This window comes from Pelophylax lessonae (assembly GCF_965119305.1).
Source record: "Pelophylax lessonae genome assembly, chromosome: 7".
Taxonomy (NCBI): Eukaryota; Metazoa; Chordata; class Amphibia; order Anura; family Ranidae; genus Pelophylax; species Pelophylax lessonae.
Window position 1 is genome coordinate 296020490 of NC_138774.1, and position 26870 is coordinate 296047359.

Sequence of the window (26870 nt, forward strand, 5' to 3'; positions counted from 1 at the left end):
TTCAACCTTAAAACCAACTTGAGGGCCGCCATTGAACTGGTATAAAGTCCCTGCGAATGGGGCGGGATGTCTTCAGGCATTCTTCTCTGCAGATCGAATGTTATTCATTAAAAAAGAAATCAGTGCGAATGGAAAAAATGCTGCATTATGGCCTTTAGATGGCGCTATTATAAGAAATGTGTGCTCCTCAGCTCCATCTACTGGCCATAATGTGGTATTTTTTTTATTCACACTGTTTCTTTATTTTTTATTTTAATGAATAACATTTGATCTGCAGAGATTATAGCCTGAGAACATTCGATTCCACACAGAGTCATAAACATGCCTACAAATACTTAATTTTTTTTTTTTTTAAAAACACATCAGAAGACCCCCCCCCCTTTTCTCACCAGAGCCCCCCTCCCTTTCACATCAGAGCTCCCCCTTCACATCAGGGCCCTGCATTCATATCAGAGCCCCCCCCCCCCCCCCTTTCATATCAGGACCCTGCATTCATTAAACAGCCCCCCTTTCACATCAGGACCCTGTATTCATATCAGAGCCCCCCCTCCCTTTCACATCAGAGCCCTGGATTCATATCAGAGCCCCACCTTCACATCAGAGCCCCCCCTTCACATCAGGGCCCTGCATTCATATCAGAGCCCCCCCCCCCTTTCACATCAGGGCCCTGCAAACATGTAATGTGTGAATGTAGAACATGAAGACATAAAGACTGCGGCTGGAGGAACCTGCTATCGGCACAGAGCCCTGGGAGGAACGCTCGACGCGTTTCACTAATTCCTTCCTTTCCTCAGGGGTGTACATTGGATCGGGGTGCGGCATTTCTGAAATGAAACCTGAAATAATTTCTCCATACAGTAATGTGTAGAGAGGCGTGTCTTTAGAAGAGGCGTGATGCAGCCTCACCAGTGCCCATCATCCAATGCAGCCTCACCAGTACCTATCATCCAAGTCAGCCTCGCCAGTGCCCATCATCCAATGCAGCCTCACCAGTGCCCATCATCCAATGCAGCCTCACCAGTACCTATCATCCAATGCAGCCTCGCCAGTGCCCATCATCCAATGCAGCCTCACCAGTGCCCATCATCCAATGCAGCCTCACCAGTGCCCATCATCCAATGCAGCCTCACCAGTGCCCATCATCCAATGCAGCCTCACCAGTGCATGGGATCAGAGAAAAGAGGCCGGCATCGCCCGCTGTGTCAGCTTTAATTTGAATAGTTGGGCACCCGCCGTCACACAAGCCCCGCCTCCCGGATTGGCTCCTACCTATGAGGGACAGCACACGTCCTGGCATTGGACAAATGTGCTGTCTATCAAAGGAGAAAAACCAGGAGGTGGGACTTTGTGTGACGGTGGGTGACACCAGCCTGTCACCCCCCAGTATGTGGTACCCGGGGCGGACCACCCCCCATTGATATGACACTGCCTTCGGCCCCCCCCCCTCTCTGCCTCAGCACCCGCCCAGGAACGGTCCTGTTATCCGGGGACAGACTGGCTCCGGGGACAATCTGCGAAACCGGGGACGTCTAGTCACCCTATCCTAGGGTGACAACGCTGTTCCTCCATAGATACAGTACAAGGAGTGAGCGTTGTCACCCTGGGACAGGAAGTGTGTTACTGGCAGGATCACCAGGTTCTTTCTTAGGGTGACAACTCTGCTCCCCCATAGATACAGTACAGGGAGTGAGCGTTGTCACCCTGGGACAGGAAGTGTTACTGGCAGGATCACCAGGTTCTGTCCTAGGGTGACAATGCTGCTCCCCCATAGATACAGTACAGGGAGTGAGCGTTGTCACCCTGGGACAGGAAGTGTGTTACTGGCAGGATCTCCAGGTCATGTCCACGTGCATTTTGTTATGCGCATTTGCTGCGCATTTTTTACATTTTCTTTGAGGTCTCTCTCCATCAAAACAATAATAAAAATAATACAATTAAATAATAATAATAATAGTAATAATAATGATAGTAAAAAAAAAAAAATCATATTAATAATAATAATAGTGATAATAAAAAAAATAAGATTTCCATGATAATAAAAGAATAATAATAATATTAGTAATAATAATAATAAAAAATAATATGAATGATAATAATAATAATGATAATAACAATATTTATGAAAAAATGATAATAGCAATAATAATGACAATAAAAAAAATCATAATCATGATAATATTAATGATTATAAAAAAAGTGTATAAATGATATTAATAATAGTAATAAAAAAAAAAATAAGATTACCAATATAATAATAATAGTAATATTAATGATAATAAAAAAGCATATTAATGATAATAATATGATAATATTAATAAACAAAAACAATAATGATAATATTAGTAATAATAATGATAATAAAAAATCATATTAATGATAATAATAGTAATATTAATGAAAATAAAAAATATTACCATGATAATAATAATAAAAAATAATGGTAATAATAATAATAATAATAATGCAATATGCCAATAATAATAATAAAAATAAATAATAATAGTAATAATAATGATAGTGAAAAATCATATTAATGATAATAATATTGATTAAAAAAATAAGATTAACATGATAAATGAATAATAATAATGATAATAATAATATTATTCATATTAATAATAAAAATAATATTAATGATATAATAATATTAATAATGAAAAAAAATGATAATAAAAGTCATAATAATGATAATAGAAAATCATAACAATGATAATAATAATGATAGTAAAAAATCATAATATTGACGATGATAATAATAATAATAAAATAAGATTACCAATATAATAATAATAGTAATAATAATGATAATAAAAAATTATATTAATGATAATAATATAATAATAATAAACAAAAACAATAATGATAATTATAGTAATAATAATGATAATAAAAAATCATATTATTAATAATATTATAATAATAATGATAATAATAAACAAAAACAATAATAATAGTAATAATAAAAATAATATTAATGATAATAATAATAAAAATAATAATGGTAATAATAATAGTAATGATAATAAAAGTAATAATGATGATATTAATGCAATATGCCAATAATAATAATAAAAATAAATAATAATGATAATAATAGTAATAATAATGCTAGTGAAAAATCATATTAATGATATAATAATATTGATAATGATAATAATAATATCAATAATGAAAAAAAATAAAAGTAATAATAATAATAAAAAATCATATTAATGATAATTTATAGTAATAATAAAATAAGATTACCAATATAATAATAGTAATAATAATGATAATAAAAAATCATATTAATGATAAGATTATAATAATAATGATAACAATAATAAACAAAACAAGTAATAATAATAATGATGATAATAAAAAATAATATTAATGATAATATAAAAATAATGATAATAATGATAAATAAAAACAATAATGATAATAATAGTAATAATAGTGATAATAAAATAATAATAATTATAAAATAATATTACCATGATAATAATAATAAAATAGTAATGGTAATAATAATAGTAATGATAATAAAAGTAATAATAATGATATTAATGCAATATGCCAATAATAATAATAAAAGGAAGATAGATGTGCTGCGGTGTGAATGAGCCCCAGTGATTGGGTTTTCAATTACTTGTGCGGTCGGTAGATAGTTGTCGCCGCGCACGCTGCGTCGTACCGCGTGCGATTCAGCAGCCACCTTGTAAACGCACACGACTTTGCACAGGTCTCCAGTTAGTTGCAGAGCGCTCTGGCAGGGAACGGGTTAATAAAACACTCTCCCTTTTTTTTTTTTCCTCCCCCCCCCCCCTATGGGCCCTCCCAGGCTGTGCATGGAACATTTGTTCCTGGAGGAAGGAGCTGAGTGAGGTCAGCAGGGCCAGATGCTGCTATTAGCAGGCGATGTGTAGGAGAGTCACCAACTTTCCCTGTATGTTCCCCCCCTAAAGGATCTCTGCCCCCCACTGAGGACCTCTGCCCCCCACTGAGGGGTACATGCATGCGTCCCAATGAATAGGATCAGGACTAAGAGGGCAAAGAATGGTAAGGACCCTGCGCTTGTTGGTCTCATTGATTCCTGGCGTGCCTTATATGTCATTGTAACCAATTTCCTGCAACTCTTTATTCTTTTGTATCCTTTTGTATCTTTGTGTCTTCTCTTTTGTTTTGTTTTTTGCCTTCTGTATTGTTACATTTTGTGTGTCTGTGGGTTGATGCCGGTGGATCAGTGTCTGTGGATTGGTGTTTGTCTGTTTTTAGCATGTTTTATAATACAGATGAGAAGGGATCTCTGATTTCTGAGGAGTGACAGTTACTTTCAGCTGAATCCAATCAGATTGAATAATTGCAGCCATGTGGCTAAAATGATGATCGTTCTCTTTGTGTTTGGAAATGTGTCAGTTTGGCGCAGTCTGGGCAATATTATTTTAGGGGTACATGTGGTGGGGTCGCCCTTCCTGGGGGCCCCCAGTAGGTCGGTGCGTTTTGCAGTTTGTGCGTTGCCTGGCTATTCCTGTACAATGGCACCCCATAGCAGCGGGAAAAAGAAGCTGCGCTGCCGCACGCCACGAGGCACATGCTGTACGTTATGCACCATACGTTGCACACCATACATTATGCGTTGTACGTTGCACGCCATACATTACACGCCATACATTATGCGTTGTACATTGCATGCCATATATTACACGTCGTACGTTGCACGCCATACATTACTCGCCATGCATTATGCATCGTAAGTTGCAAGCCATACATTACGCGTCATACGTTACACACCATAGGTTGTGCGTTATACATTATGTGCCATACATTACGCATCGTACGTTACATACCGTAAGTTACGCGCCATACGTAACGTGCTGTATGTTGCATGCCGCACGTCACGCACTGTACGTTACATGCTGCACGTCATGCGACGTACGTTACACGCCATACATTATGCGCCACACATTACACGCCAGACATTACGCATTGTACGTTCCATACCGTAAGTTACGCACCATACGTAACGTGCCGTATGTTACATGCCGCACGTCACGCACTGTACGTTACACGCCATACATTACGCGACGCACGTTACACGCCATACATTACGCGTCTCACGTTACATGCCATACATTACGCGCCATACATTAGGCGACGCACGTTACACGCCATACATTACGCAGCGTACGTTATATGCCATTCATTAAATGCCGCACGTTACACGCCACACATTATATTAAAATCGCACTATACTCGCTCTTCATGTAAATCGCATTTTTTTTGCTGTACTGGCATTGAATAGGCCCCTTTTTACATGGCAAAGGGGTGGTAAAAGCAGGCAATTAATGTTTTTACCACCCATCATGTCAGCCAGTGGGGTGATACACATGCTGCCAACATGGCAAATTTAACTCGTCATGCCGAGTCTGATAGTCGGCGCTGCCTGTCAGTCGTGCGACACCACTTGAAATCGCATGATTTTAAAGCCACATGTCAGTGTGACTAGCCTGGCATCTGCGCAACTTCATGTACAGATGTCTATGAAAAAGCCAAAAGCTGTGCAGCAACCACTTCTTCAATTCGGCACCGCAAAGTCAGCGTCACGTAGATTTTAAGAGTTCCGTTGCAGGCATGCGACCTACCTGTCAAATCACATGACGAGTCGCACCGTTGTTAAGGGGGGATAATATAGCAACAATACAAGAGGGCTGGGGGGGGGGGCTGCTCCTGGGAGCTTACAATCTAATGGTTGCGGTGTCGTATTTACAAAATGCCCCTTTAGAATTGAAGAAAACAGCCGCCCCATCCCGCCTCTACAGGGGCAGTCAATAGGATCTCAGTTCCTTTTGAAGTAGGCACACCCTCAGAACCAGGGCTGGCCCTGCCATGGTTCCTGCTGGGTCTATTGGACCCAGGCGGCACTTTGAGAGAGGCGGCTCTTTAACCAATTGGCGCCTGAAAGCTGATCACAGATTGGGGTAAAGAGCCAATCACAGCAGGCCTTTTACCATGTGATCAGCTGTCAGCCAATGACAGCTGATACCGGAAGTAAACAGAAGCCGGTTATCGGCTCCCCCCCCCCCCCCCCCCACACTGTCAGCATGAAGGAGAGAAGAAAGCTGTTAACCGGCTTCTGTTAGAGGGACATCGCTCCCCTCAGTGCCCATCAGTGCCACTTATCAGTGCCGCCTACCAGTCCCCGTCAGTTCCGCTTTGTCAGTGCGGCCTCATCTGTGCCCATCAGTGCGGCCTCATCTGTGCCCATCAGTGCGGCCTCATCTGTGCCCATCAGTGCGGCCTCATCTGTGCCCGTCAGTGCAGCCTCATCTGTGCCCGTCAGTGTCACCTTATCAGTGCCCGTCAGTGTCGCCCCATCAGTGTCGCCTCATCTGTGCCCATCAGTACCATCTTATTAGTGACCATCAGTGTCGCCTCATCAGTGCCCATTAGTGCCGCCTTATCAGTGCCATCTTAACAGTGCTCATCAGTGCCCATTAGTGTCGCATCATCAATGCCCATCAGTGCCCATTTAGTGTGGCCTCATCAGTGCCGCCTCACTAACACCTGAAGTGAAGGAGAAAAATGACTATATCATGATATAAAATAATGGATGTTGGGGCCTTTTGGTGGGGGTGATTTTATTTTTTTGGGGGGGGAGGGGCAACATTTTATTCTTGGACCCAGGCAGCACAATGTTTTGGGCCAGCCCTGCCCAGAACTACATCTCCCCAGGAGCTTTTCCCTAAACAGTGTGTGGACAGGTAAAGGCAGCACCATTGTTTTTACTGGGAAATAAATCAATGTATGCATGTGGAGATGGGCAGGGAATAGGTGGAGTCCAGTAGGCAGGGCTGACAACGCTGGTTGGGAATATAGCGGTGGTGTAGTCAGCCCAAACATGAAGTTAGTCACTGACTGCGTTTGTGGCAGAATGTGCGACGTGAAAGGCGGTGAGATATGCATTTTTGCAGAGATGTACTCCGTGCGTTGTGTTCAGTTTTCCATGACATACATTTAAAGTGATATTACAGGAAACAATGTAAGACGGTCAACGGTGTACGGTGATATAAAAAGGCTGGGGGGAGGGGTTATAATGATGGCGATTTGGACTGCTGAGGTCGGTGCGGTCATGGTAATGTAGACCTTGTCATGGTCAGAATACCCTCTTGGGCACATACAGAAATTTAAATCTAGATTTGCGCACTGTGCCCGGGGACATTAAACAACAAAAAAAAAAATGTCCCGAGCTTGCGTTCCCGGAGAAGGGTTCTTATGCATATTTCACTGCAGATCGCATAAAAGCACACAAAAATGTGCGTAAATGCATTCTAGTGACTAGGAACAGCAATATTCCAGCCAATGGAATGAGTTTTGCGCTTCTAAATGCCAGGCGCCTGTAAACGCACCTAAACCAGCATTTTCCTAAGCTGAGTTTTTCTGCCGGCTCCAGATCCAGTGTGCATGGAAGTGTTTTTTTTTTTTTACTACGTCTGTGCGCATGCATCTTAATTAGCGCTTGGAGATGGCTTAGGAATCTTTCTGTTCGCTCAGACATTTTAGGATACGCTTCTGTGCGCTTGGGGAAACGCTGCTGTGCGTGCAGTGGTGTATTTTGGTTTTGTGCTGCCCTAGGCAAGACTAAAATTGGGTGCCCCCCTCCACCCCCTATGTAAATGTGCCCCACTCCTTTTTTAACGAATGTGGCTCCCTCCAAAATTGAATGACTACAAGTCCCAGCATGAACCCCTGAGATCTCCCGAAAGGTGGGTGGGTGAGAGAGAGAGAGGGGGGTGAGAGAGAGAGAGAGAGGGGGGTGAGAGAGAGAGAGAGAGGGGGGTGAGAGAGAGAGAGAGAGAGAGAGGGGGGTGAGAGAGAGAGAGAGAGAGAGAGGGGGGTGAGAGAGAGAGAGAGAGAGGGGGGTGAGAGAGAGAGAGAGAGGGGGGTGAGAGAGAGAGAGAGAGAGAGGGGGTAAGAGAGAGAGAGAGAGAGAGAGAGGGGGGTGAGAGAGAGAGAGAGAGAGAGAGAGGGGGGTGAGAGAGAGAGGGGGGTGAGAGAGAGAGGGGGGTGAGAGAGGAGGGGTGAGAGAGAGAGAGGTGAGGGGGGTGAGAGCAAGAGAGTGGGTTGGTGAGAGAGGGGAGATGAGGGTGAGAGAGGGGGGAATGAGAGAGGCGGCTCTAGTGGCCAATAGAGTCTCAGGTAGAGGGGGGTGGCTTTTTTGCTGCCCCCCTGCAAAGTGCCGCCCTAGGCCTGGGCCTTGTTGGCCTAGGCCAAAATACAGCACTGTGTGCGTGTGGAGACTAGGATGTAGCTTGGAAGGTTCTTCTGTGTATTCGGAGGCTTAGAAAACTCTTCTGAGCGCTTGAAGATGGCTTAAGAAACACTTCTGTGCGCATGGAGGCAACTTAGAAGCTTCTGTGCACATGGAGGCGACTTAGGAACTACTTCTGTGCGCACGGAGGCATCTTAGTAACTGCTTCTGTGCCCATGGAGGCATCTTAGGAAATGCTTCTGTGCGCATTGTGGCGCCTTAGGAAATGCTTCTGTGTGCATGGAGGCGGCTTAGGAAACGCTACTGTGCCCATGGAGGCAGCTTAGGAAACGCTTCTGTGCACATGGAGGCGGCTTAGGAAACTCTTCTATGCGCATTGTGGTGGCTTAGGAAACGCTTCTGTGCACATGGAGGCATCTTGGGAACTTCAGCGCGCATGGAGGCATCTTGGCAACTTCAGCACGCATGGAGGCATCTTGGCAACTTCAGCACGCATGGAGGCATCTTGGCAACTTCAGCACGCATGGAGGCATCTTGGCAACTTCAGCGCGCATGGAGGCATCTTGGCAACTTCAGCGCGCATGGAGGCATCTTGGGAACTTCTGCGCGCTCGGAGGCGGCTTGCTCGCGTCTGTGCACTAATCCACAGCTTAGGAACGGCTTTCATGCCTTCTGAGGTGACTTGTGAAATGCTCGCCAACTGACTCAAAAACGCTACAGGACAAAGTTTTTACGTCTAAGGCCCCGATCCCGGGTGTAACACTCGTACCAATTCTTCCCATCTGGATGCTAAAAACGTTATTTCATTTTTTTTTTTATTTTTTTTTACGTCTCGTCGGCGACAGCTGGAACTTTGTGTCTCCTTTTTTCAAATTGTCCCACCAGATGGATTCTCCTCCTGACACCAGGAAATGGCAGCCTCTGCATTGTGGAGCGGTGACATATTCTTCCAAAATGTCACCATTTAACCCTGCGAGGAGAGCCGCCCTGCGAAATCTGAACTTGTCGAATAATCGAGCGTTGTTGGGGCTTTTTTTTTTTTTTTTTTTTACTGGTGGAAAATGGAGAATTTTCTCCGGCTGGGCTCAGACAGAGACGTTAGTGTACAGATTTATTTCTGGAGCGAAGAAATGCTTATGGTTTCCATAAATCCGGCGTTATGTTATAGCAGGAAATACTTGTGCAGGAGCGGAATAGTTGCCAGTACTTAACGTTTTCCCTTTAGGGAGCTGCCCCTCCCCCCCCCCCCCACCAGTAAGAAGTTTGCGCAGAAAATAACGACCGTCTTAAGCGCTTTTCTACCAGAATCTGGGATCTGTTGGAGCGTTTTGCTGTAGACTTGGTGGAGGATTTGGACAGGATGTATGGTATAGATTTGCAGCGGAGGAGGTGGCAGGATATGGCTGCCGAGCCATTCATTTCATCTCCTGTTCAGTTGACATAAGGGCAAGCACTGCTCTTTAAATAGCCAATCGCATGTGAAGAGGGGGGCAAAAAAAAATCCCTACCACTTGATTGGGTAATCCAACTGAACACGGCTTATTTACTTACTAACATTCACTTCGCAAAGTGAACCGCTTCTATGCCCAATTGGGATTCCACAATGTGGAAAAACTTCATGGCAAATGGAAGGTATGCTTTTCTGCATGCCCCCAAAACACATGTAACCCCTTCCCACTCAGCCCCCACATCCCTTTAAGAGGGTCTTTTTATGCCCAGGAGGCAGGAGGGCTGCCATAATGAAAACAACTGTTGGCCAAAAAAAAAAAAACAAAAAAAAAACCCTAGCCCCAGCCTCCATAAGTTTTTCCAGGAGATAGAGGTATCATCAACCGCTGCCCTTGCCCTTCAATGCTTCCAGGAGGCACAGGTGACACGTGTAACCCCTTCCCAATCAGCTCCCTCCCACTCAGCCCCCACATCCCTTTATCAGGGTCTTTATATGCCCAGGAGGCCGGAGATACAGATGACATCAACAGCTGCCCTTACCTTCAACGATTCCAGGAGGCACAGGTGACACATGTAACCCCTTCCCACTAAGCCCCCACATCCCTTTAACAGGGTCTTTTTATGCCAAGGAGGCAGGATGGGCTGCCTGATCACATGACCACTGTGATTGGCTCTCACAGTGGTCACACGAGACCAGGGGATGTATATGGCAGCTCAGTCGCCATCCTGCGAGTGCGCTTTTAGCATTGAAACCTCACCTGTCCATGGGTGCATAGGTGTGGGTGGTAAAGCCCACCCTCTATGCCACCACATGTTTGCATTACGTGGGCAGAAAGCCAAAATGGAAAACAATTGTTGGCCAAAAAAACCATTAGCCCCAGCCTCCAGAAGTTTTTCCAGGAGACACAGGTGACAGCAACAGCTTCCCTTGCCTTCAATGCTTCCAGGAGGCACAGGTGACACATGTAACCCCTTCCCACTCAGCCCCCCGCATCCCTTTAACAGGGTCTTTTTATGCCCATGAGGTGGGAAGGGCTGCCTGATCACATGACCACTGTGATTGGCTCTCACAGTGGTCACACGAGACCAGGGGATGTCTATGGCAGCGAGTGCACTTTTAGCAGTGAAACCTCAGCTGTCTATGGGTACATATGTGCTGGTAGTAAAGCCCACCCTCTATGCTGTCACATGATTTCTTTACATGGGCAGAAAGAGCCATAATGAAAATAACTGTTGGCCAAAAAAAAAACCTTAGCCCCAGCCTCCAGAAGTTTTTCCAGGAGATATAGGTGACATCAACGGCTGCCCTTCCCTTCGATGTTTCCAGGAGGCACAGGTGGTGGCATCCTCTTCCTAGCCTCCAAAGCTTCTGGGAGGCACAGGTTACATCAACCGTTGCCCTGGCCTTCGACACTTCAAGGAGGCATAGGTGATGTCAATTTCTGCCCTGGCCTTCTATGCTTCTGCGAGGCACTGGTGACGTCTACCTCTGCCCTGGCCTTCGACACTTCTGGGAGGCATGGGTGTCATTGACTTCTGGCCAGGCCTTTGACGCTCCCAGGAGGCACGGGGGATGTCATCACCAAATAGGTGTCGTTGACGTCTGCCCAGGTTTTCGACACTTCCAGGAGGCATGGGTGACGTCAACCTCTGTCCTGACCTTCTATGCTTCTGGGGGGGCATGGGTGGCGTCAACCGCAGCCATGGCCTTTGACACTGGGTATCGTTGACTTTGATACCTCACACCAACCTCCAAACGTCACCAAATGGGTGTCGTTGACATCTTCCCAGGCCTTCAACACTTCCAGGAGGCATGGGTGACATCAACCTCTGTCCTGACCTTCGCTTCTGAGAGGCATAGGGGGCGTCAACCTCTGCCCTGGCCCCCAGCGCTTTTGGAATGCATGGGTGATGTTTAACCTCTGTCCCAGCCTCCTAGTGCTTCCGGGAGGTGCAGTGCATGAAGTAAACCTCTGCCCAACTTCCAAACGCTTTCAGGACGTGTAGGTGATTTCAGCCTCTGCCCAGCCTCCTAATGCTTTTGGAATGCATTGGTGGCATTACTGTACCTCCTGCCAGAGCTGGGAGATCAAAGTTCTGCGAGAACGCACTCCCATTGCAAGAGTACTTTTTTGGAGGATTTTGGACCTCTAGCTCTATCAGGAGGCACGGTGACCTCTTTCATGCCTCTCAGAAACATTTAGGGCTTGGGCCATGTAAGGTTGGTAGTAATCCATCACATGAAAACTGTAACTTAAGAGTTGATTTCGGGGTGGGGGTTATTAGCTCCACTTACTGACCTCCACAGTATCACTGTGTCCTTTATGTGTGGAGGTCAGAGGGGGGAACCAATGAGAAATTGACACTCCTGGAAGTGTCAGTTTCCCTGAGGACTTCACATAAAGATTTCTTGTGAACAGATTTGTGTCCAGGGGTGTGTGGCCAGAGGGAAATGTAAATGCATCCAATCCAGCTATGGCTGTTTGGTGATTTTTAGATGTCCTAAAAGAGTCAATTTATTAAAATCTGCCGGCTTAAAACTATTAAACTGGTTTAAAATGACAGTAACATATTCTGGACCAGCCTGACCCCGACGTCCTAGTGTGTTGCATTAACGCACCCGTGTTACGTTTAGGGATCTTGTGAAATGAATGGCTGTCAGGGCACCAAAGTGGCCAAAACAGTGGACATGCTCGTTTTTTGGGAATGCAGCACACCACAATGCATGGTAGTGTGTTACCGCGTGTTGTGGGAGCGCTACAACGCATGGATTGGAGAGGCTTTGCCTTCTACAACATGTGGATTGGAGCGGCTTTGCCTTCAAAATGAATGGTGCCTCAATGCGCTAGCCCACCTAACATGCATAATGTTGCAACATAAAAGTGTGTCAACTCTTAACGTTTATGAGATTCTATTGCGTTATTTCACTTTTTTTTTTTTTTATTGCTTTACACGCATAGGGGGGGCATTCCTTCCACGTGTTTTTGTCACTTGTAAAAATATGTCTGCGTTTCTGCATTTGGGGGGCCATCAACAAAGAATGGCAGTGCGACCTGCATTTTGTGTGTTTAATGAACGCACGCAAGAGCTAGCACTTCTGTGTGCGTTCACCAAAGGGTAACGTATGAAGGCAGCCTAAACCATATTGTAAAAATATATATTGTATATACTTTTTTTTTTTTTTCTTTATACTGTTTTTTTTTTTTTTTTTTTAATCTATTTAATAAACAATAACTAAAATATTAAAGGGATGAAACACACACCTTTACCATGGGGGGTGGTTGTGGAAGCAGTACTTCATTGCACAAAAGGCATCGCAGCTCTGGTGGACATGCGTTGCGGCGCACCAACACACTAGTGTCTCCATCTGAAGGGTGATTATACAGGAGGAGAGCAAGACGAGTGTTGTCACCCTACAACAGGAAGTGCCTGAACAAGGACCCTAATGGAAGGATCATCTGCAATTCAGGTTTAGCCACTAAGAAGCATATTTTTAACTTTTATACATTTATAAATGTTACATATAACGTATATTTATTTCAGGTATTTATATAGTGCTGTCAATTTACGCAGCACTTTACATATACATTGTACATTCACATCAGTCCCTCAAGGAGCTTACAATCTAAGATATATATAAATACATATTTCTACTGTTTCTAATAAAAAATGTATGTGTGTGTGTATATATATATATATATATATATATATATATATATATATATATATATATATATATATATATATATATATATATATAATGTGTGTGTGTATGTATGTATGTGTGTATATATATATTATATATATATATATATATTATTATATATATATATATATATTATAATAAAAAATGTGTGTGTATGTATATATATTTTATATTTATTTTTTTACTGTTTATAAATATATACATAGATTATACTGTTTATAATAATAAAAAAATTGATTATATATAATTTTTTTTAAGATTATATATATATATATATATATATATATATATATATATATATATATATATATATATATATATATATACACACACACACACACAATTTAAGTGTATATAAAAATATTTTTCTATACACACATTGTATATATATATATATATATATATATATATATATATATATATATATATATATATATATATATATATAATGTGTGTATAGAAAAATATTTTTATATACACTTAAATTGTGTGTGTGTATGTATATATATATATATATATATATATATATATATATATATATATATATATATATATATATATATATATATATATATATATATATATATATATATATATATTAAAAAAAATTATATATAATCTATTTTTTTATTATTATAAACAGTATAATCTATGTATATATTTATAAACAGTAAAAAAAATAAATATATAATATAGCTATCTCTCTCATTTTTACATTTTTTATTTTTCTTAAATGTATAAAAATGTATTTTTAATATGCTTCTTAGTGGCTAAACCTGAATTGCAGATGATCCTGCCATTAGGGTCCTTGTTCAGGCACTTCCTGTTGTAGGGTGACAACACTCTTGTCCTCGTCTTGTTCTCCTCCTGTATAATCACCCTTCAGATGGAGACGCCAGTGTGTTGGTGCGCCGTAACGCATGTCCACCAGAGCTGCGATGCCTTTAATGCTTTCACAACCACCCCCTACGGTAAAGGTGTGTTTCAGCCCTTTTAATAATTTATTTTTTAAATCCTGTAGTTTACCTTTTATATATTCCCCGGTGATCCTGCCATGAAGGTCCTTGTTTGGTCACTTCCTGTTATAGCGTGACAACGCTCTGTCCCTGTTTCTCCAACTGTGCTTCTACGTTGTCACATGAGCTTTCCGATGTGTGACTACAAGTGACTTTTTCTGCGCACATTACACAGACCTCATCCACTGTTGTCACCATCAAGAAACCCGTCCAGAGAAAAGAGAAATGCCTTGCAGCCATCGCTAGAGAGCATGTAGACAGGAAGTGGCTGCAAAGTGGTTGCATGAGATCAGCAGCACTGAGATGCAACAAGTAATAAAAGAAATAACTGTTGGTAATAATGCACGGAGCAAACTAAATGTCATCCAGTCACAGTTTACATTGCTCACATGGGATAGATTTTGTGCCCCCCCCCCCTTCCTTCTCCCTCCTTGTTTCCTCTACCCCAGTTATTTGTTGTTTTCCATCAATAAATGGCACTGGGCTCCAGTACTTCTCATCTAGAGGACTTATCAGGGACATTTCAAAGACAAGGTTAATGAGATAATTTTTTGGAGCCGGGGTCTCCACCCTTGGTGACCCCACTTTTCGGCCTCCTCCAGTCGGAATGTTCCCTGGGCAGCAGAGCACAGGGCTGAGCCTGTGTAGGGGTTAATTACATGACATACTCCACTGCAGAGGCGGCTGGCATGTTTGGAGAGAGTAGAAAGGACCCTGTTATGTGTTCAATGTGTGGGATCACATCCCACCCCAGGCACCGTCTGTGCCCCCTGGGGGTGAGCAGGGAGTGTCTTATGTCAGCCTGGGAAATAAGGAGGCAATTGTCAGGCAATCACACCCCATCATCAAGACGGAACGGTTAACCCTTTCATCTCGTAGAATCATTATGAATGCTTCATTAACAAGTTGCTACTGGAGGCTGATTGGTACCAGTGTTGGTCCTTTACAGACCTCACGGAGCGGTTCAGCAGTCTGGATGTACGACGAAAAACAAAAAGCGTCAACGTTCTAGAACAATCTGGGTAAATATGAGTAACTACTACTAGTATACTATGACCTGAATCTGAGACTGAACTACTACTACTAGATATGTCATGACCTGGATGTATGAGACTAACCACTACTAGAAATACCATACCCTACCAATACCTGGCTCTATGAGACTAAATACTAATAGATATACCATACCTTACCAATACCTGGATCTATGAGACTAACTACTACTAGATAGACCAATTCCTGGATCTATGAGACTACCTACTACTAGCTAGACCAATATCTGGATCTATGAGACTACCTACTACTAGATAGACCAATACCTGGATCTATGAGACTACCTACTACTAGATAGACCAATACCTGGATCTATGAGACTACCTACTACTAGATAGACCAATACCTGGATCTATGAGACTACCTACTACTAGATAGACCAATACCTGGATCTATGAGACTACCTACTACTAGATAGACCAAAACCTGGATCTATGAGACTACCTACTACTAGATAGACCAATACCTGGATCTATGAGACTACCTACTACTAGATAGACCAATACCTGAACTACCTACTACTAGATAGACCAATACCTGGATCTATGAGACTACCTACTACCAGATAGACCAATACCTGGATCTAATGAGACTACCTACTACTAGATGGACCAATACCTGGATCTATGAGACTACCTACTACTAGATAGACCAATACCTGGATCTATGAGGCTACCTACTACTAGATGGACCGTGACCTGGATCTATGAGACTACCTACTACTAGATGGACGAGGACATGGATCTATGAGACTACCTGCTACTAGATAGACTGTGACCTGGATCTAGGAGACTACTGCTAAGTAGACTGTGATCTGGATCTAGGAGACTTGCCTGCCCCAGGTAGACCATGACAAGGATCTAGGGGACGTAACTGCCACCAGGTAGACCATAATGAAGATCTAGGGGACGTAACTGCCACCAGGTAGATCATGACGTGGATCTAGGGGACGTAACTGCCACCAGGTAGACCATGACGTGCATCTAGGGGGCGTAACTGCCACCAGGTAGACCATGACGTGGATCTAGGGGACATAACTGCCACCAGGTAGACCATGACGTGGATCTAGGGGACGGAACTGCCACCAGGTAGACCATGACCTGGATCTTGGGGACGGAACTGCCACCAGGTAGACCATGACCTGGATCGAGGAGACGTAACTGCGACTAGGCAGACCATGACCTTGATTTTTTTTGGGGGGGGTTTTGTTTTTTCTTGGTGGGGGGGGGGGGTGGTCGGTTTTTAATGTTTACTTACATAGCTTTTGGTTGAACTATGGTTCTACCATACTTGTGTAATGTATCTTCCTATCCTTCCCACCCTTCCTCCCATTTGGTCCAATGAGGATTGCTGCTCCAGGTTGGGGGCTCCACTGCCTTGCAGGGTCCAGTGGAGCCACCTTTTCAATCATGGCCCCAATGGCATGATACATGCAGCTAGGGAGGACTAAAGAAGGGGGGGGGGGGGTGGGTCAGTGCAATTGATGAGTGTGTGCTCCCCGACCTGACACCCAGGGAAATGGCACAAAGGAACCCTAAAGGCTGCAGTGTTGAAGACAATAAAGTGTTTGAGCATCTACTGTCCTCTGCTCAGCCTGTGCATACAGATGTACTTGCGTGTTGTAAAGCGCTGCACATACTGTTGGCGCTATATAAAACCTGTATAATAAAAATAATAAATGTGAGACTTCAGTACTACTTTAAGAAAAGTGCGGCATCTTTGGTACGCTGCAGCCCATTAATAAAAATGAACGCTTCGCGGTTATCAGATCTGCGTTCTGATATTCACCCCCCCATGACGTCAGACGAAACGGCACAAGTAGGAGCCGAGAGGCAATTTATCCTGTTTGTGTAAAAGAAAAATGTATCCGACTATTTATACAACTTATAAGGAGCTTTCAAATATCTGCGCTGAAGGTTAGAAGATAAACTGCAACTAAATCATAAAAGGTTACATACCAAAGAGAGAGAACAATGTAAACCCCAATCACTAAAATCTGACATGATTAACATAATTATAATCTATATAATAATAAATAATATAATTATAATAAAACAATCGTAAACTAAATTTTCTAGATCCAATCACTAAAAAAAATAAATAAAAAATTATACATAGGATTTTAAACACTAAAAATATACTTGCAACACTCAAACTAAATAACGCTAATAATATATATTCTATTTAATTGGCAAATCCCCAGCTTCTGCAATAAAGTGTCTCTTGCAAGTGAAACATTTTTATTTTATCAATGTATCGCTTTCAACACATTTCCCACCAAAAGAGTGACTAGACACAATAATAACATAACTAAACCTAATATTCCCACAATGAAAAAAATATTAATAAATTATTACTTTTTAAATTTAATAATAATTAAAACCTATTTTAAAATTTAATAATAAAACAATAATTACATTTTTTTTATATATATATATTTTTTTTTTGTTCTAATTTATTTATAATAATATTATTATTATTGTATCACAAAATGCATTCTTCATTTTATTCATTGTATATTTGGTTACAGAAGTTGCAACATAAATTGATCGATCCTTCTGTATGACAGTCAAAGTATTTTCATATAACCAGTGAATTGTCAATTGCTTCCACCTAAAATTGAAAAACCCCATTTACCCCACTTTTTGACCTTTTTCTGTTTTAAAGCTGAATTTCAGGTATAGCATTTTTTGCATAGCAGTTAACTTCGACCGATGTTTATATATGTCCCATACCTGTGGAAGCTGGAAATCACTGTGGTAGTCACCACTACTACACTGCTGCTCAGTGATCTCCTCCTAGCTTTTGGTTTCTGTGCAGAGTTGTTGCATTCTAAGCAGTGGTGGAACTATCAGGGTCGCAAAGGTCGCACTTGCAACCTGGCCCTGGTGTTCCGCCACTGTCGGAGGGGTTGCTGGCTGCAGGGCTCAGAGCTGAGAGCGTGTGTCTCATACAGCCCAGAGCCTGCATTTGACAGTTCCTCCTGCCTTGCATGGATAGGAGAGGAGAGAGCTGATCTGCTCCTTCTCCTCTCGCCCCTCTTCTCCGGTGTGCACCTCAGGAAGTGTGACACTTAGCAGCTGAATTCGATCATTCATCTACTGAGCTTCACACTTCCCGTGGTGCACACAGGAGGAGAGGGGCGGGAGGAGGAGCAGCAGATCAGCGCTCTCCTTTCATCCGTGCAAGGGAGCTGGAGCTGTCAGTGCTGGCTCTGGGCTGTATTGGAGAGACGCTCTCAGCTCAGAGCCCTGCTGAGGAGGCATTGATGAGCTCTGATAGGTCGCACTAATAGGTGACATTAATGAGCATTGATAGGCTGCACTGATGGGTGGCATTGATGGGCACTGATGGGTCACACTGATGGGCACTGATAGTCTGAACTGATAGGCAGCACTGATAGGTAGCATTGGGCACTGATGGGCGCTGATAGGTGGCATTGATAGGTAGCATTGGGCACTGATGGGCGCTGATAGGTGGCATTGATAGGTAGCATTGGGCACTGATGGGCGCTGATAGGTGGCATTGATAGGTAGCATTGGGCACTGATGGGCGCTGATGGGCAGCACTGACAGTCTTGCCGGTAAGGGCTCTCCTTTCCTCACACAGACACAATGTGGGAGGAAAGGACTGCTGATAACTCCCTTCGCAGTACCTTTTACAGTGATCACAGCACCCACAGAGTGCACTGGATGTGTGCCCCAAGGGGGCACGTAGGAGGCAGGGTTCTGGCAAGATGTCCATGGATGCCCCCCCAGAACTAGAAGCCCAGAGATCAGATGGAAGAGGGCGTGGTCAGGAGGGGGCCTTCATGATTTCTTACACAGGGGCCCTGAAGGTTCTAGTTGCGCCTCTGATTGTAATCATAGGAGGTTGGCGGCTCGGTATGGGTACCATTTAGAGAACATGTTTCATATTCTCACTGATTGAAGTGTGGTCTCTGATTGGATGAGATGGGGAGGCAGGACGCAGGGCCGATCCTGGGCGGGTGCACGGGGTGCACCGCACCCAGGCGCCGCAAACTGAGGAGGAGGAGGGGCGCCGAAGCTCCGGTGGCAGAGTCCTTCCCTCCCTCCTCCTCTCCTTGTGTGTGTTACATAGCGGCAGTATACCAGAGGGGTGGGGGGGCCTCCCGCGTGTGCCACTTACTAGGCGAGGACGTCACAATCAAGGACCTGGAACCTGGCAGCAATCATTGTAATCGCAGTGCCGGCTACAGTGATTTCCAGCCTCTACAGCACGGGTCTCCAAACTATGGCCCTCCAGTTGTTCAGGAACTACAATTCCCATCATGCCTAGTCATGTCTGTGAATGTCAGAGTTTTACAAAGCCTCATGGGACATGTAGTTCCGCAACAGCTGGACGGCCGTAGTTTGGAGATGCCTGCTCTACAGGGATCCTACATACTCACATTGGTCCAAACAGCTTTAAGGAAAAACTGACTGTGGTCTGTAAGTCCTCAGGAAACCTCTTCTCCACCCCTAATTAAACTTCCCCAAGGGGCCATGTAAATCACAAAGAAAGCAGAAATTACCAATAGTGTAAAACCATTTATTACCAGGAATACTTGCGTAGTATTGGGACGCCAGCCTTTACACACACATGAACTTTAATGGCATCCCAGTCTTAGTCCGTAGGGTTCAATATTGAGTTGGCCCACCCTTTGCAGCTATAACAGCTTCAACTCTTCTGGGAAGGCTGTCCACAAGGTTTAGGAGTGTCTATGGGAATGTTTGACCATTCTTCCAGAAGCACATTTGTAAAGGTCAGGCACTGATGTTGGGTGAGAAGGCCTGGCTCCCAGTCATCCCTCTAATTCATAACAAAGGTGTTCTATCAGGTTGAGGTCAGGACTCTGTGCAGGCCAGTCAAGTTCCTCCACCCCAAAGTCGCTCATCCATGTCTTTATGGACCTTGCTTTGTGCACTGGTGCGCAGTCATGTTGGAACAGGAAGGGGCCATCCCCAAACTCCTCCCACAAAGTTGGGAGCATGAAATTGTCCAAAATGTCTTGGTATGCTGACGCCCTAAGAGTTCCCTTCACTGGAACTAAGGGGCCAAGCCCAACCCCTGAAAAACAACCCCACACCATAATCCCCCCTCCACCAAATGATTTTGAGGGGTGGCCCAATACTTTTGACAATATAGTGTGGATGAGCAAGTTTGGGGTGGAGGAACTTGACTGGTCCTGGTCTTGCAAATGAGCTTCTGGAAGAATGGTGAAACATTCCCATAGACACTCCTAAACCTTGTGGACGGCCTTCCCAGAAGAGGTGAAGCTGTTATAGCTGCAAAGGGTGGGCCAACTCAATATTGAACCCTACGGACTAAGACTGGGATTCCATTAAAGTTCATGTGCGTGTAAAGGCAGGCGTCCCAATACTTTTGACAATATAGTGTATGTACAAAGAGCAGTCAGACCTGGAGTGACGGGAAGTGGCTGCAAAGAAGCCACGGGAGATGAACAGTGCAGAGATTTAACAAAGGATAAAAAAATGAAAACAAGAATTTTATAAGTGGTGGTGTTTTTTTTTTTTTTTTGATAGACCGAGCCAATCGAATGTCATTCAGTTAGGGGCTCACATCTACTTTAATCCTTTCATTGACCATCTGTAGACTGTACTGTGATTGGAAAGCAGTTGTTGCCTCAAGGACAATGGACAGGCTGGGAGGACGCTTCCTTTTCCTCCTATTCGGATACTCCCTCCTGGGATCCCTTGCCATTCATTAGGTACAGAAGATCATTTCATTGATGAGAAAACATTCAGTGTGTATTGCCGGACACAGCGGAGGGGGCCTGGGGCCACCATTGCATGCTCGGTCGTCTTGGCTCTTTAATGCACTCATCAGCCTTGACCACCAATGTGGTATGTAGTGTGCCGTCTAGAAAGGAATGTACATGGCCCAGCAGACCGGCTGCATTCCTACTTATAATAATAGCCTGACATGTGAACCACTCAGCCCGAAAAAGTACCTTTACATCATTGCTCTTACATATAAGATTTCTCTATTTATAAACCCAAAACTATTTCCAGATCTGTTTTGGCGCCAACAGATGTCGATACTTGTTTACAAAGTCACAAAAATGCAACATGTCCAAGCGGAATGTTTATAAATGGCTATAGAGGAATATACATTTACATGAAATGCCCATATATAGGCATAGGTGTCAAAACGTACACCATGTGGCCAAACGTTCATGGACACATGTGCGTCAAGCCTATAGGAGTAGATAGAAATCCCATTCTAGAACCATGGCCATTAATGTGAAGTTGTCCCTGCCATGGTCAACAGTGCTGGGTCCCCTCCGCCGTGGTCGACAGCGCTGGGTCCCCTCCGCCGTGGTCGACAGCGCTAGGTCCCCTCCGCCGTGGTCGACAGCGCTGGGTCCCCTCCGCCGTGGTCAGACAGCGCTGGGTCCCCTCCGCCGTGGTCAGACAGCGCTGGGTCCCCTCCGCCGTGGTCAGACAGCGCTGGGTCCCCTCCGCCGTGGTCAGACAGCGCTGGGTCCCCTCCGCCGTGGTCAGACAGCGCTGGGTCCCCTCCGCCGTGGTCAGACAGCGCTGGGTCCCCTCCGCCGTGGTCAGACAGCGCTGGGTCCCCTCCGCCGTGGTCAGACAGCGCTGGGTCCCCTCCGCCGTGGTCAGACAGCGCTGGGTCCCCTCCGCCGTGGTCAGACAGCGCTGGGTCCCCTCCGCCGTGGTCAGACAGCGCTGGGTCCCCTCCGCCGTGGTCAGACAGCGCTGGGTCCCCTCCGCCGTGGTCAGACAGCGCTGGGTCCCCTCCGCCGTGGTCAGACAGCGCTGGGTCCCCTCCGCCGTGGTCAGACAGCGCTGGGTCCCCTCCGCCGTGGTCAGACAGCGCTGGGTCCCCTCCGCCGTGGTCAGACAGCGCTGGGTCCCCTCCGCCGTGGTCAGACAGCGCTGGGTCCCCTCCGCCGTGGTCAGACAGCGCTGGGTCCCCTCCGCCGTGGTCAGACAGCGCTGGGTCCCCTCCGCCGTGGTCAGACAGCGCTGGGTCCCCTCCGCCGTGGTCAGACAGCGCTGGGTCCCCTCCGCCGTGGTCAGACAGCGCTGGGTCCCCTCCGCCGTGGTCAGACAGCGCTGGGTCCCCTCCGCCGTGGTCAAACAGCGCTGGGTCGTCCCCGCCGTGGTCAAACAGCGCTGGGTCGTCCCCGCCGTGGTCAAACAGCGCTGGGTTCCCCCCCCCGCCGCGGTCAAACAGCGCTGGGTTGCCTCCGCCGCGGTCAAACAGCGCTGGGTTGCCTCCGCCGCGGTCAAACAGCACTGGGTTGCCCCCTAAATGAAATGCCCATATACAGGCATAGGTGTCAAAATGTACACTATGTGGCCAAATGTTCATGGACATATGACTATCAAACCTATATGAGTTGATAGAAATCTCATTCCAGAACCATGGCATTAATGTGGAGTTGTCCCCTCCATGGTCCAACAGTGTTGGGTTGACTCCTTCTTCTTTTCTGGGAAGACTTTCCACAAGATTTTGGAGGGTGTCTGTGGGAATTTGTGCCAATTTGTGAGGTCAGGTCCTAATGTTGGATGGGAAGACCTGGCTTACCGTCGGTGTTCCAATTCACCCCAAAGGTGACAAAAAAAACAATGCTCATTAATTATTTGATGTTTGTAAAATTTTATTTATGGAGGGAACACGTTGTGTTTATTACAAGGACTAAATAATACGCTCAGTACATACCAAACGTACAGTGAGCACCTGTCGATGGTCTGAGAATAAATATCGTCCACTGGGTTGGGTATGGACACACATGGCACACATCACCTTTGTAGAACAGTTTGTAAGATCTCCAGGTGCTTGACTGCGGTCATTATGACTTTGGTGCTCATTGTTCCATGGCGTGATTTTTATAAATCCGGACCTTGATGCAGCTATTGTGTAGAAATGTTGCTGGATAGAGATCTAAAATGGTGATTTAAAGCTGAAAGGTTCACCCCCCCCCCAAATCAATATTCTTTTTGAATAAAACTTTTTAATTTCATTTCGTAAGTTACTTTAGACCCAGGGACATCGTCTCTGGGTCTCTGTGTGTCTCTTTGCAATATAGGCAGCTATGTACAGCACCCTGCTGGTCCTTTCCACCCAGAGCTGGCCCAAATCGTTGTGCGCGAAATCCCCCCCCCCCCCCAAAAAAAAATCGCACCCACCAAAAGGCCCCCACATCCATTATTTTATATAAATATAACAAAAAAATATATATTGTTCTCTTCTTCCGGGCCGGGTCCACCATACACCCGCTGTCTGTCCTCAGTCCATCGGTCACTCCTGTGTCTTGCGCACCCACCTCCCTATAGTATCCAGCCTACCCTGCGTGAGATGGGAGTGCGCTGATGTCTGACGTCATTGTGCACACCACGATCATGTGAGGGACGTGACGCCTCCTCCATACTCATCAGTTTGCACTATGGGCGCCAGTATAAGATGGGGAAATGCCGCCCGTAACGTGCCGCAAACTGATGACACACAAAAAAACACTGGAAAAAAAATCTTGGGAGTCAATTTGCTGCCCCTCTCCAAGTGCTGCCTGGGTCCAATGGATCCCGCTGGGTCCATGGTAGGGCCGGCCCTGCTCCCACCAGACATAAGCTGCCTGCATTACCTACAGAAGCATAGAGAACCAGTGATGACATCACTGAATCTAAAACAAGGTATGTAATGAAATGGAAAGATTTAATTATGATGTTGATGTAGGGGAGGGGGCGGGGGGGCAGGAAGAACCAGGGAAGGCAAATATAAAATTAAACTTCAGCTTTGATATCTCCCTCACAGTCCAATCCCTAAACTCTGTAACTATAAATTAGTTTCCTTTTTACATGACCTAATTTTAGAGCGGGGGAGTTTTGTGTGGGGGATGTTCCTGGAGGTCCGTCCAAGCAAGGAGTGGTCTGGAAAGCTGCGGAGGGGAACTTTTCATAGAACCACATTTCTACTTTCTTTAACCACATTGAGTATGTATACTGTATATTACACACCGACGAGCTGTAACCGGTCATGACCTTGGAGTGTCTGCATTTCTGAATGGATCAGGTGATATCTGACGGGTCAAATTTTTTTGTTTTTCTATAAAATATTCTGGAAAATAAACAGTAATGTATTTTAAAAAACTATTTAACAAATATATATACAGTATATATCTCCCATAAATACAAAGCTCTACAGCAGTGGTCTCCAAACTGCGGCCTGGGGGCCAGATGTGGCCTTTTGCCTGCCTGCATCTGGCCCTTGGGGCTAGGGTTGCCACTTTTTTTTTTTTTTTTTTCAAGCCAAACCCGAACACTTAAGCTGCGCACAGAATTTTTTTTTTTTTTCCATGGGGAATGCTGTGGACTCTGATGTAAGGGGGTTTCTGCTCAACAAACCGCCCACTTCAGAGTTCCCAACATTCCCCCCTAAATTAGGGTTCCCAAAGCCCCCCTTACATCATAGTCCACAGGGCACCCCTTATATCTGAGTCCCCCTTACCTTTATGGTGCTTTTCCACTGTATGGAACCGAACGGTTCGGCTCGCTTTTGTGCTTTTCCACTGCTGGTACCGCATGGTATGGTGTAGGAACGGTACGGTATGGCGGCGCTTTTCCACTGCATGGAACCGAACGGTACGGCTCTCAAAAACAGTACCACCTCGATTGTGGTTCCAAGAGGTACCATACCCGTTACCATATCCCACAATCCTTTGCATGTAGTCACTACTAGCCACTGATTGGTCAGAGAATCCCACCCACTTAACTTTAGTACTACTTTAGTGGAAAAGCAAACCATACCGTACCGTACCGAACCGTTCCAACACCGTACCATGCGGTACCAGCAGTGGAAAAGCAAACCGGGCCGAGTAGAGCCGAGCCGGTACTTGCAGTGGAAAAGTGCCATTAGTGTACTCATCGCTTGGAAGCAGGAGAGAGAAGGGAAGGAGGGGGGAGACTTTAGTCACAGACATTGGATGGTGAGCTCACTCACCCGAGGATGGAGGTTCAGGCATTGACACCTTTAATCCACGATGTATCTGCCGGTTGCTGAACTTCAAACTTCCAGATCACATATCTGTTTCCTGAGGCACAGAACGCCGAGGATTGGAGTGTGGGTGGGCAGACAGAGGGGTAGGGGCGGGAGGGGGAGGAGCAGATCAAGCCCGCTCTACTCTCCTGTCCATGTACGGGGATGGGGCCTATGTGCACACCTATGCACTCAGCGGTTTTGGTATTTGGTTACTTGGGGAGTCAGTCTATTCTGAATATTTCAGGTGGTCTGAAACCCGGACACACAATTCAAAACACGGACTGTTGGAGTGAATCCCAGACGGGTGGCAACCCTTCTTAGGGCACTATTCCTCCCACTGATACAAGGCAAAATTCTGCCAACTGACATCAACAATGGGCCACTTTTCCTCCCAGCGATACCAACCAAAGAACACTATTCCTCCCTCTAATTCCAAATGGGGTGATGTTTACTCCCACTGATGCCAGGAAAATTTCCACTTCCGCTGGCCACTGTCTGGCCCCTCTAAGGTCTGAAGGACAATACACTGGTCTTTTGTTTAGAAAGACCCCTAAGCTACAGTATAAAAGCCTCTCATGGAGCTGAGCAAACTTTGGAAATCTATCAGTTGTGGTTCACTAATTATTTTTTAAAAATTTGCAAAACCTCTGACAATTTGTAACTTCAGAAGTCCCATTGAAGTTACGACAGTCCAAGCCAGTGCAGCACATGATGCTAAATTGTGCAAAATGGTTTGGGAAACTCCTGGTGGCTCTTCTTAACATTTTTGCCAGGGATACTAAGATAGGAGGGGGAAGGTTTCGGTGGGACTGGCAACCAAGCTAAGGAAGGCTGGGGGGCCTGGTGGGACTTGCAGCCAAGCTATGGAATGATAGGACCTGGTGCGACTAATAGCGAAGGTAAGGAATCTGAGGGGAACTGGTGGGACTTGCAGCTAAGCTAAGAAAGCTGGGGGGACCTGGTGGGACTGGCAGCCAAGCTATGGAAGGATATAAACCTGGTGGGAGTGACAGCCAAGCTGTGGTAGGGATAGGAACCTGGTGGGCCTGGCTGACAAGTTATGGAAGGATAGTGACCTGGTGGGACTGGGAGCCAACTTATGGAAGGATAGTGACCTGGTGGGACTGGCAGCCAAGTTATGGAAGGATAGTAACCTGGCATGCCTGGCAGCCAAGCTATTGAAAGATAGGAACCTGGTGAGACTGGCAGCCAAGCTATGGAAGGATAGGGACCTGGTGGGACTGGCAGCCACGCTTTTGAAGGATAGGAACCTGGTGAGACTGGCAGCCAAGTTATGGAAGGATAGGACCTAGTGGGACTGGTAGCCACGCAAAGCTATGAAAGGAGGGGTTCTGGTGGGTGCCCAGGG

General features: G+C 45.2%; 1 protein-coding gene across 2 annotated transcripts in view; it reads left to right on the top strand.

Annotated features, from left to right (window-relative positions):
• STARD8 (StAR related lipid transfer domain containing 8) overlaps positions 1-26870 on the top strand; it is a 164959-nt gene that overhangs the window by 61241 nt on the left and 76848 nt on the right. Inside the window, exon 1 of one of the 2 annotated variants that reach the window (XM_082263530.1) lies at positions 3883-4041. The exons of the other annotated variant lie outside the window; for it this stretch is intronic. Coding sequence (XP_082119656.1) covers positions 4008-4041 — 34 coding nt within the window. The 5' untranslated portion in view covers positions 3883-4007. Of the gene's footprint in view, positions 1-3882; positions 4042-26870 lie in introns of those variants that run through there. 2 annotated transcript variants of the gene reach the window in all.